At 39.7% G+C, this 13469-nt stretch overlaps 1 protein-coding gene across 2 annotated transcripts in view; it reads right to left on the bottom strand.

Annotated features, from left to right (window-relative positions):
* Positions 1-13469, bottom strand: part of HSF2BP (heat shock transcription factor 2 binding protein) — a gene marked incomplete at both ends in the record, with an annotated part of 80340 nt that overhangs the window by 48188 nt on the left and 18683 nt on the right. For both annotated transcript variants that reach the window (XM_079765791.1, XM_079765790.1), the window contains 2 exons: positions 2226-2358; positions 4094-4243. In XM_079765791.1, coding sequence (XP_079621917.1) covers positions 2226-2358; positions 4094-4243 — 283 coding nt within the window. The remainder of the gene's footprint in view (positions 1-2225; positions 2359-4093; positions 4244-13469) is intronic.

Consider the following 13469-nt stretch of genomic DNA (forward strand, 5'->3'; position numbering starts at 1 on the left):
ACCCAGAGAATTTACAACCTGGGAAGTGGACTAGCTGTGCCTGAAAATCTAGGCACACTATACTAACCTATTACTAAGGACAGTGACTGTGGATGAGTAAGAAATCTAACAACTTCAATAAAGCCTTGACTTCCAGTTTTTGCTTTAGGATACATTAAATTGGAAAGAGCTACACCTCGATTCTTTAAAAGGCAGGGGCAGTCATTTGCAAAATAAGAACTTTTCTTGAACACATCAGAGAGCTAAGGTCAGAGATCAACCAGCTAACATGAGAAATAGGAAAAGGCAGGGGCTCATGAAGGGATATGAGGCAGACACTTGCTTACCTGGGGCAGATGCTGGACACAGACAAACAAGCAAGAAAAATCCAGCTAAAAGTTTTAACAAAGTGCCAGATCAGCAGTTGCCTGGGGCTGATGGTAGATGGAGTGGTTGACTACAAAAGGAAAAGGTGGGGACATATTGAGGAGATATGTTGGAAGTTATAGAACTGTTCCACATCTCAACTGTGGTGGTCACATGACTATATGCATTTGTCAAAACTTAGGAACTGCAAAAGGGTGAGGAGAAAAAGTGTAAAGGTAAGTTTATTGTATGTAAATCTTTAAAAAAAAGAATCCTTGTTTTAGAAGGCAGAGGATCTATATGATAGCTAACCAAGGTCTCTGCTGTACTGCCTACTCCCCAAGAATAGTGTTCTCAGTGTTGGAGATGCCTAAGCCATCAAAATTGCACTTTAATAAAACCATCATAGTATGTAATACTCTAGTAAAATTCATCAGTGTGGAAGCAAAAACACATATGTGTCCACTTTCCAACTCTTTTTTTGTAAATATGTTTTTATTGATTTCAGAGAGGTAGAGAGAGGGAGAGAAAGATAGAAACATCAATGATGAGAGGGAATCATTGATTGGATGCCTCCTGCATGCCCCCCAATGGGGATCGAGCCCGCAACCCTAGCATGTGCCCTTGACCAGAATCGAACCCAAGACCCTTCAGTCCACAGGCCGATGCTCTATCCATTGAGCCAAACCGGCTAGGGCACACTTTCCAACTCTTTATGACAGTTCCTGTGAGTCACTCCAAGCAGGGAGAAACAAAGCCAAATTGAACTCGTATGCTGGGCAACAGGCTGGCTCTGCCCACTGGCCAACTGCCTTACCACTACACACCAGCTGCAGTTCAAGCAGCTCAAATTCACAACTCAGCAGAATGACAAATCACATAAGTCATAGACCTTTGGCGTCACTTGCAAATAGCAAAAAATCTAGTCATCAAATTTACAAATGTCTTCTGTTAAAAAAAAAAAAAAAAAAAACCTTAAAAAATTTTTACAAGGTACAGCAATGCAAGCCTCCTCCAGCAGAAGGTGCAAGGATGAGAGTGCATGATGCCTGCCGTCCTGCAGAGTAGCGTGCTGGATAAACCAGGATTGGCCTGGAGACCACAAGTCTCAGCATCTCCCCAGAAGGAGGATCATAAGGAATTATGAAGGGACAATGACTACACAGGACCTGCCTCATTAGTATTTTAGTAGGTGAAGAATATTGCCGTGAGGAAAAATAAAATGTCCTCTCTCTTTAACAGCAAAGAATTACCCTAAGATACACAGCAGAGATGAAAGAGCAACATAAAAAATAAATCGTAGCATCTATTTAACTATTTCACTGACTTTGGAGCAAAAGGCCTTGGTCCTCACTAGTATATACTACTCCTACTATATACTAAGAGATCAGTGATTGTTTGGCTTTATCTGTACAGCAGATTTACCACAGAATTCTATCATAACTGTATAATTTTGGGGAGAAATTTACTAAAGAGACAGTTTTGGTTTTGCAGAATTCCTTAATTATTGTACCACAACAACAGCAATAGTTTATGCTTTTACTTTACTAGACATTAATAAAGTGGCAATGACTCCAAATAATAAGGAACTCAACATAGTTTTGTTCTGACTTCAGAAAAGGCACAGACTGAACATGAAAACTCATCTCAGGCTTCCTAAGACCAGTCATGCTTACTCAACAATATCTTACTTACCAGAATGACCTGCGTGATGTACCACAACCACACACCTGGTACCTATCCCAGATCCACAGAACCAGAGTGAGAACCACATGGCATTTGAAAAAGTTCCTGAGAGATGTTTATGCTCAGACATCTGACTGTAAACACTGCTCTAGGACACACTTAAAACTGTCACTATGCTTAAAAGAATTACTTACTTGTCACAATCCCAGCCAAAGCAAAAACAAACTGATTTTCATCAGAATCGAGCTCCTTGACATCCCCATCCAGTGACTTCACAAAACTCTCCATTGTCTGACCAGTGATGTTGAAAAACTTCAAAGCTTTATCCTGCAAGTTTGGAAATGAGAGCATCACGCCCCTTCACAAAAACCAGTATGAAAACATTTTAAAAGTGCAGGATACATAAGAAAAGACCCTGGAGTTACTTACAGAGGCAATATTTTAAAATCTATTCCTCATTAAAAGTTTCTATTGAAAAGATGAAGGGAAAAGGTTTTACTTTACTAGATATAAGTAAAGGTATTAGAAAAATTACCTAAAGACTAACAGCAGTAGTAAAATAAAAGTACATATGGGAAACAGCTCAAAATTTACACAATGATGGAAGCACTGGGATGAATTCACCCAAAAATATACTAGAAAAGCATGTCCTGGGTTTTCAAACCTTTGCCAAACTGCTTTTCAAATAAAGTCTTAACTGAAATCTCAACATGTAAAAGAGATAAAGCAGCGGGTTGGAAGAGGTTAATGGGCGGGGGGGGGGGGGGGAGGAGGACCTATGTAATACTTTCAACAATAAAGATTTAAAAAGAAAGATAACAGTATTTCCAGTTTACAGAGCCTTTGTAGAACTTCTCTGAGGACTTGTTTGAAAACCAGGCACAAGGGGGCTTCAAGGGTGACACAAATGCTCTAAGACTGGGTTGTGGTGATGTTGTACAACTCTGGAAGTCAGCAAAACACCAATGAGTTGTACAGACGGGTGAACTTTACGGTATATAAATTACATCTCAATAAAGCTCAATAAACTTTAAAAAATAAAGTCTTTCCCCAGAAAGGTAAATATAATTTTAATTTTTAGAAATGATGAATTTATTACTGGCCTTCCACCAAACATCCCCTTGTGACTTTTATTTCCATTCATGACATTCCATTTTCCCAGAGTCACCTCAGTCTTCTTGGTTCCTTTCATTCTGTCAGCTGTGGAGTCCATGCTGTCACCACACCAGCCTTAGTCACAGGCTCTCCTTCCCTTCCATCTCCCCTACAGAGAGCCAGCTCACTCCAGCCTGAGCCACTGGAACTCTAATTCGTCTTCCTGTCCAGTCTGTAGACCCCAACCTGCCCCTCAAATCCTCACTCACTCTCTGTCAGGTTAACCTTGCCCAAACTCTCCCCTTATCCCATCCTCTTTTAGTCAACGCTTAGGAATCCAGTCCTGCCACCTGGACTGCATCATCCACCTGCATTGATGGTCCTCCAAAATCACGCTCCACCCAACCTTCTAAGCCTTCTCTCCCCACGGCTTTACCACACAACCCTCCACTCTGTGTCAACTAACTACTCACTGTCTCTAAACAAACTTCAGACTCCGCCCTACGCCTTTGCTATCCTGCTTCTCTCCTCGTGAGCCACCCTCCCCATTCTCTGCCAATACTGCCTGTTCAAGTGAATCAAGGCTGAGGCTGATCCCAAATCTCTCTTCCCCTGTGGAGTTCCTTGATGTGTGTTTGCTATAAACATGTAAATGTTAAATCACATATAACATTCAATATATTAAAAATTACATTACCTAATGGATAACATATGTAAAAGCACTTTAAACTTTGTCAAACGTATGCAAATGCCAAGTAATAATACTGAAGTGCTCTAATGCCACAAATGCCATACAGCTTCTGGAATCTTACTACATTAATTTCACATACCCCCAGAGCACCAGGTTACAGAGCACCCCACACCACTGGAATTCCAAAATTATTTGATGAAAGAAATAGATGTAAGCCAAGCTGTACCCTCCCAGCCCATAAGCATTAATCAACAAGGTCCAGTTGGTCATGCTTACTCCTCCCAGAATGGCTTTGACGACCTCCTCACTGCTGGAGACGCCCCAGAGCAGAGTGCAGGCTGCTGCCCCCATCTCTGTGCAGTACTCTGCCTGCTGCAGGAGTTGTTGCTTCGCTTCATTCAGCTGCTGGCGAAGAGCCAGTTTATCCTGAAATCAAAACAAAATCAGAAAAATGAATAGCACTGAACTTTAAAATATCTCGTTTTCTCTTTCAAAAATATTTTATAGAAAAGAAATGCACACAGAATTATAGAAAACAGTTGGCAAATGAAAACTAGTCCTTAGATAGCCATAACCCATATTTTAAAAATAAAATTTAGAGGCAAAATTAAAAATCTTAGAAAAGAACATCCTATTGCATTGAGTTTATAAATACCATCAAAGTCGAGAAGCTTTTCATCTAGGGGAGAAAAGGGAGCAGTGGGGCCACAAATTCATCTTCTTTAAATCAAATGAAATCATTAGGCATCTCAGGTCCAAAGTGTCTATACCCAGGACCAGCACCAACTGGGACATCTAACTAAGTGACAACCTCACACAGCAGTCCACATATAGAGCAACATTTTTAAAATATATTTTTATTGATTTCAGAGAGGTCAAGATACCACCTCACACCTGTTATCAACAAGGCAAGTAATAAGTGTTGGAGAGGTTGTGGAGAAAAGGGAACCCTCATTCACTGCTGGTGGGAATGTATACTGATACAACCACTATGGAAGAGAGTCTGGCCATTCCTCAAAAAAATTAAGAATAGAGCTACCATATGACCCTGCAATCCCTCTCCTGGATATATACCTGAAAAACTTGAAAACATGTATTCGAAAAGATATATGCACCCCATGTTCACTGCAGCATTACTCACAGTGGCCAAGACATGGAAACAACCAAAGTGTCCTGTGATAGAGGACTGGATAAAGAAGATGTAGTACATCCTATCTAATAAAGACAGAATATGCAAATTGACCATCACTCCATGACAAAGATGGTGGCGCCCACAGCCAATAAGGAGGGAATATGCAAATTGACGCGACAAAGATGGCGGCTGGGCCAGGACGCTTACAATGGACACAGGTGTTCCTCTCTGTCCTGGCCGCTCCAGGCCTCTGGGCAGCGCACACACGCAGACGCGGAGTGGCCGGAGCGGAGCGGGATGCCTGCTATGAGGGGGGATAGTGGGGGATGGAGGGATCTACAGGAGGGCGGCAGGGCTGGAGCGAAGGCAGAAAGCGGTGGTCAGAGTGAAGGCCCAGGCCCCGGGTACCAGAGGGAAGCCGGTGCCAGCAGCCAGGGGAAGGAAGGCCTATTCTTACATGAATCTTGGTGCACTGGGCCTCTAGTACATACAATGAAATACTATTCAGCCATAAGAAAGGATGAAATACTACCATTTGCAACAACATGGATGAACTGAGAGAATAAGTGAAATAAGTCAATCAGAAAAAGCTGCCCTAACCAGTTTGGCTCAGTGGATAGAGCTTCGACCTGTGGACTGAAAGGTTCCAGGTTCGATTCCGGTCAAGGGCATGTACCTTGGTTGTAGGCACATCCCCTAGGAGGTGTGCAGGAGGCAGCTGATTGATGTTTTTCTCTCATCGATGTTTCTAACTCTCTATCCCTCTCCCTTCCTCTCTGTAAAAAATCAATAAAATATATATTTTTTTTAAAAAGATAAAGCTAAGAACCATATGATTTCAATCATATGTGGGATATAAAACTGAAACTCATGGACACAAACAGCAGTGTGGTGGTTGCCAGAGGAAAGGGATGTGGGGGGTAAAGGGAACCCTAATATATGGTAGCAGGGGAAGATTTGACTTTGAGAGGTGGGCACACAGTGCAATATACAGATCTTGTAACATAGGAATCCATACCTGAAACCTATATATGATCATACTAACCAATGTCACCCCAATAAATTTAATAAAAATAACAACAAAAGAAAATCCTAGGGCCCTTAAGAATATGCTAAATTGACTCTGCCAGTGCTTTATAAATGGAACAACAAAGGATGGATGACAGCACATCTATTTGCAGTATGGTTTATTGATTATTTTAAGCTCACTGGTGAGACCTACTGCTTAGAAAAAAAGATTCCTTTCAAAATATTACTGCTCAGTGACAGTGCTTCTGGTCACCCATGAGCTCTAATGGGGATGTACAATGAGATTAATGTTGTTTTCATGCCTGCTAACACAACATCCATTCTATAGCCCGTGGGTCAAGGAGTAATTTAGACTTTCAAGCCTTATGATTTAAGAAACACATTCCATAAGGCTCTAGCTACTATCGATAGAGATTCCTATCGATAGAGATGGATCTGGGCAAAGTAAATTGGAAACCTTCTGGAAAGGATTCACCATTCTAGATACCATTAAGGACATGCATGATTCATTGGAAGAGATAAAAAAATCAACATGAATGGGAATTTGGAAATTGATTCCAACCCTCATTGATGACTTTGGGGGATTCAAGGCTTCTGTGGAGGAAGTAATTGCAGATATGGTAGAAATAGCAAGAGAACTAGAATTAAATCCTAAAGATATGACTGAATTGCTACAATCTGATGATAAACCTTTAACAAATGAAGATTTGCTTCCTATGGAAGAAAAAAGAAAATGGTTTCTTGAGATGAAATCCACTTCTGGTGAAGATGTTGTGAAGACTGTAGAAATGTCAACAAAGGATTTTAATAGTTGATAAGGCAGTAGCAGGGTTTGAGAGGATTGACTTCAATTTTGAGAGAAGTTCTACTGTGGGTAAAATGCTATCAAACACCACCACATACTATAGAGAAATCATTTGTGAAAGAGTGAATCAATGCAGCAAACTTCATTGTTGTCTCATTTTGAGAAATAGTCACAAACACCCTGATCAGTCAGCCCCTCTGCCAGCAAAAAGATTATAATTTAGCCAAAGGCTTAGATGGATGATAGTTACATTTTTTAGCAATGAAGTATTTTTAGTTAAGGTACATAGATATTTTAGATGCAATGCTACTTATTGCACACTTAATAGACTATAGCATAGTGTCAACTTTTATATGCACTGGGAAACCAAAATATTTGTGTAACTGGCTTTATTGCAGTGGTCTGGAATGAAACCCAAAATATCTCCAAGGTAACCTGTAAATGTAAAGATATACCATATTCATGGACTGGAAGACGTGAGATTGGTAAACTGGTAATTCTCCCCAAAATTGATTTACAGATTCAACACAATCCCTATCAAAATTTCAGGGTTTGTTTTTTTTTACAAGTTGATAATCTGAGTCCAAAATTAATATGGAAATGCAAAAAAAAAAAACGTTTGAAAAAGAAAAACCGTTAGAGGACGAGCACTGATTTAAAAAACAAAAACTTATCATAAAGCTATAAAAATCAAACCAGTGTGGTATTGGCATAAGAATGAACATACAGATCAGTGAAACACTGACATTTATGGCAATCAACTTTAACAAAGATGCCAAGGCAATTCAATGGAAAAATGATTGCCTTTTCAAAAAATGGTGCTAAAACAACTAGATATTCATATGTTAAAAAAGAATTATTTGTGATAAAACTACCTAGAACTATGGGTGTACACACAAATGAGTGCATACAAAATTGGTGAAATACAAACAAGTCCAGGTAATGCTGATGAAACCTACATAAACTCTGGGGATTATATCAATGTCAATTTCCTGGCTTTCACTTTGTCCTGTAGTTATGCAAGATGTTACACTGGGGGAAACTGTGTGAAGGTATAGCAGACTTCCCTGGACTTTTTGCAACGCCCTCTGAATCTGTAATTATTTCAAAATAATTCTTTACCAAAAAAACTGGATTGGGGTGATAGTTTTACAACTGCAGAAATTTACTAAAAATCAGCAAACTATACTTGTATAGCAGATGAATTTTGTGGTATATAAAATATATGAATGGATAAAAAAACACGACCCATATATATGCTGTCTACAAGAGACCCACCTCAGAACAAGAGACTCACACAGATTGAAAGTGAAGGGATGGAAAAATATCTTTCAGGCAAATGGAAATGAAAAAAAAGCTGGGGTAGCAATACTTATATCTGACAAAATAGACCTCAAAGTAAATGCCATAACAAGAGATAAGGAAGGCCACTTCATAATACTAAAGGGAGAAATCCAACAAGAAGAAATAATTCTGGTAAACATATACGCTCCCAATATAGGAGCACCCAAATACATAAAAAAAACTCCTGGAGGATATCAAGGGAGAGATTAATAGCAACACAATCATAGTAGGAGACTTTAATACCCCACTATCACCACTGGACAAATCCTCTAAACAAAAAATCAGCAAAGAAACAGCAATCCTAAATGACTCACTAGACCAGATGGAATTAATTGACATCTTCAGAACATTTCACCCCAAAGCCACAGAATATACATTCTTCTCAAGTGCACATGGGTCATTTTCAAAGATAGACCATATGCTGGGTCACAGGCAAAGTCTCTTCAAATTCAAGAAGATAGAAATTATATCAAGCATCTTCTCAGATCACAGTGGCATAAAACTGGAAATCAACTACAATAAATACAATCCAAAGAAATCAAACACATGGAGACTAAACAGCATGCTATTAAACAAGGACTGGGTCACCAGAGAGATCAAGGAAGAAATAAAAAACATCATGGCAACAAATGACAATGAAAACACAACAATCCAAAATCTATGGGACACAGCGAAAGCAGTCTTGAGAGGGAAGTTCATAGCTCTACAGGCCTATTGCAAAAAACAAGAAACAATGGTAATAAATTACTTAACCCTACAACTCAAAGAGCTAGAAAAAGAGTAGCAAGAAAAGCCCAGTGTAACCAGAAGGAAGGAAATAACAAAGATCAGAGCGGAGATAAATGACATAGAGACCAAAGAAACAATACATAAGATCAACAAAACCAAGAGCTGGTTCTTTGAAAGGATAAACAAGATTGATGGACCTCTAGCCAGGCTCACCAAGAAGCAAAGAGAGAGGACCCAAATAAACAAAATCAGAAATGAAAGAGGTGAAATAACAACAGACCCCGCTGAGATACAAAGGATTGTTACAAAATACTACGAACAACTCTATTCCAACAAACTGGACAACCTGGAGGAAATGGACATATTCCTAGAAAAATATAACCTTCCAAAAATCAATCAAGAAGAATCTAAACAGCTCAATAGGCCAATAACTATGGACGAAATTGAAGCAGTCATCAAAAAGCTTCCGGCAAACAAAAGCCCGGGGCCTGATGGCTTCACAGGAGAGTTTTACCAAACATTCAAGGAAGAACTAAAACCTATCCTCCTCAGACTATTCCAAAAAATTCAAGTGGAAGGAACACTTCCAAGCTCCTTCTATGAAGCCAGCATCACCCTAATACCAAAACCAGATAAAGACAACACAATGAAAGAGAATTACAGACCAATATCCCTCATGAACATAGATGCCAAAATCCTCAACAAAATTCTAGCAAATCGGCTCCAGCAGTACATCAGAAAGATCATACACCATGACCAAGTAGGATTTATCCCAGGAATGCAAGGATGGTACAATATCCGCAAATCAATAAACGTGATACATCACATAAACAAACTGAAAGATAAAAATCACATAGTCATATCAATTGATGCAGAAAAAGCATTTGACAAAATCCAACACCCTTTCTTGATAAAAACTCTCAACAAGGTGGGAATAGATGGCTCATACCTCAACATAATAAAAGCTGTATACGATAAACCCACAGCAAACATCATACTCAATGGACAAAAACTAAAAACATTTCCCCTAAGAACAGGAACAAGACAGGGATGCCCACTCTCACCACTCCTGTTTGACATAGTACTGGAAGTATTAGCCATTGCAATTAGACAAGAAGAAGAAATAAAAGGCATCCAAATTGGAAAAGAACAAGTAAAGCTGTCTTTATTTGCAGACGACATGATATTGTACATAAAAAATCCGAAAGACTCCGTCAAAAAACTAATAGACTTAATAAATGAATTCGGCAATGTAGCAGGATACAAAATTAACGCCAAGAAATCTATGGCCTTTCTATACACCAACAGTGAACTTACAGACAGAGAGACTAAAAAGGCAATCCCATTTACCATCGCACCAAAAAAATTAAGATACCTAGGAATAAACTTAACTAAGGAGGTAAAAGACCTATACACGGAAAACTACAGGACACTGAAAAAAGAGATAGAGGAAGACGTAAACAGATGGAAGAACATACCATGTTCATGGATTGGTAGAATCAACATCATTAAAATGTCCATACTACCCAAAGCAATCTATAGATTCAATGCACTCCCCATTAAAATACCAACGGCATATTTCACAGACCTTGAAAGAACTCTCCAAAAATTCATCTGGAATAAAAAAAGACCCCGAATAGCCACAGCAATCCTGAGAAAGAAGAATAAAGTAGGAGGGATCTCAATACCAGATTTCAAGCTGTATTACAAAGCCACTGTTCTCAAAACAGCCTGGTACTGGCACAAGAACAGACATATAGATCAATGGAACAGAATAGAGAATCCAGATATTGACCCAAACCACTATGCTCAATTAATATTTGACAAAGGAGGCATGAACATACAATGGAATAAAGACAGTCTCTTCAATAAATGGTGTTGGGAAAATTGGACAGATACATGCAAAAAAATGAAGCTTGATCACCAACTTACGCCATACACAAAAATAAACTCAAAATGGATACAGGACTTAAACATAAGACGGGAAACCATAAAAATACTAGAGCAATCCACAGGCAGCAAAATGTCAGACATATGCCAAAAGAAATTCTTCACTGACACTGCCCCTAGGGCAATGGAAGCTAAAGAGAAAATTAACAAATGGGACTACATCAAAATAAAAAGCTTTTTCACAGCAAAAGAAACCATCAACAAAACAACAAGAAGGCCCACTGCATGGGAGAACATATTTGCAAATGGCATCACTGATAAAGGTTTAATCTCCAACATCTACAGGCAGCTTATACAACTTAATAAAAGGAAGATAAATGATCCAATAAAAAAATGGGCAACAGACCTAAATAGAATCTTTTCAAAAGAAGACAGAAGGAAGGCCAAGAGACACATGAAAACATGCTCAACGTCACTAATTATCCGAGAGATGCAAATCAAAACAACAATGCGGTACCATCTCACACCTGTCAGAATGGCTATCATCAACAAATCAACAAACGACAAGTGTTGGCGAGGATGCGGAGAAAAAGGAACCCTCGTGCACTGCTGGTGGGATTGCAGACTGGTGCAGCCACTGTGGAGAACAGTATGGAGTTTCCTCAAAAAACTGAAAATGGAACTCCCATTTGACCCAGTAATCCCACTCCTGGGAATATATCCGAAGAAACTAGAAACACCAATCAGAAAGGATATATGCACCCCTATGTTCATAGCAGCACAATTCACCATAGCTAAGATTTGGAAACAGCCTAGGTGCCCGTCAGCAGATGACTGGATCAGAAAACTGTGGTACATCTACACAATGGAATACTATGCTGCCATAAAAAAGAAGGAATTCTCATCATTTGCAGCAACCTGGGAGGAATTGGAGAACATTATGTTAAGTGAAATAAGTCAGTCAATGAAAGAAAAATACCACATGATCTCACTCATTTATGGATAATAAAGAACATTATAATCTTGAACAAAAAGATAGATACAGAGACAGTAAAGCATCAAACAGACTGTCAAATTACAAGGGGAAGGTTAGGGAGAGGTGGGGGAGATAAGAGATCAATCAAAGGACTTGTATGCATGCATATAAGCATAACCAATGGATGCAAAACTCTGGGGGGTGGGGGCATATATGGGAGGGGGGTGTGGGGAGGGCAATGGTAAGATATGTACACATATAATACCTTAATAAAAAAATTGAAAAAAAAATATATCAATAAAGCTGTTTTTAAAATAAACAATAATCAAACCATGATATATTATACCTACTTAAAGTGAATACTGATACATAACAGGGTATCAAATACAATACTTTCCAGACTCCTTCGAAATCTGTAGTTATTTCTGATTTTAACTGAACTATACTATCAGATTTTCTTTTAAAAGTTTTCTGAAATAATGTACAAAGTTTGCAACAAGTTCCCTTTTACCATAAAAGTAGTAACTCTTTCCTACCAAATTAAAAACATAAATAACAAAAAATTGGCAGTCCATACTTAAATTAGTGTACTGACTGTGAAAGGTGCATGCCAGAAGCAAGCCACACTCAGAGAGGACGAAACCATAGGTAAACCACTGAAAGGCCGGGGAGCTGTACATTGTCTGTGATCACTTCACACAGAAAAGCCAGCCAGGCACTAAAAAAGGGCCGCCAGCAGGTGGAAAGCCTCCTCTAACCTTACACTGACGGCACAGTCCTTCAAAAAGTCATCCAGCTACCTACCCTCTGACAGTTTCACCTACACCATCAACGCTGGGCTCTTTCTTTCCTAGAGTTCAAAGGCTGCTTTGCCAGGACTCTCCGGGCCAGTCTCATAGATCACATCAAGGCCCAGCTGGCTTCCTCCACTGATCTGACTCAATCACCACTAAGGAAACATCTCAACTGAGGTCAGGAACCAAGTTTTCCTTGTTCCAGTCAGCAGTCTAGGGCAGCTGGGTGCTGCTGCTTTATGAATTTGAGTCCATTCTTTATCTGATCTCTTCTTTCATACTGGAATCAGTAACTTCCACCTTTCCCTAACGACTTTAACCCACACTGGAGTACTTACAAGCAGTACTCTAACTTAGGATCTAGCCTCTGGATTCTTTCCTGGTTCCTCAACTCTAAGGTAAGCTTCCAGAGTCTGGCACATGATCTGTGTAGACCTGGACAGAGACCACAGAAAAGGCAGCTGACAGTTCTCCACAGCAAGGAGACATGGTCTTGTTACACAAACTTGTATTACATTGGGGGGACTACTAAACAGCAAACTTCACTGGAAACAGTTTAACCCAGTGGTCGGCAAACTGCGGCTCTGTTGACTAATGAGTTTGCCGACCACTGCATAAGGCATTACCCTTATCCAGAAGTTTTGACTTCAGGTTAAAGACATCAGTACATTATTAAAATGTTTTTTAAGTGTTTTTCCCTAAGCAGTGGTCGGCAAACTCATTAGTCAACAGAGCGGCAAACCGAGGCTCACGAGCCGCATGTGGCTCACGAGCCGCAGTTTGCCGACCACTGGTTTAACCTAAAATAGTCCCACTTCTGCCCTGGCCAATGTTTCTCAGTGGTTACAGCGTCAGCCCGAATGAGCACCGTAGAGTAACGGGTTTGAATCCGGGTCAAGGGCACATACTTGGGTTGCAGATTCCATGCCCGGTCCTGGTTGGGGCGTGTGCAG

Source organism: Cnephaeus nilssonii (assembly GCF_951640355.1).
Source record: "Cnephaeus nilssonii genome assembly, chromosome: 3".
In the NCBI taxonomy this organism is placed as follows: domain Eukaryota; kingdom Metazoa; phylum Chordata; class Mammalia; order Chiroptera; family Vespertilionidae; genus Cnephaeus; species Cnephaeus nilssonii.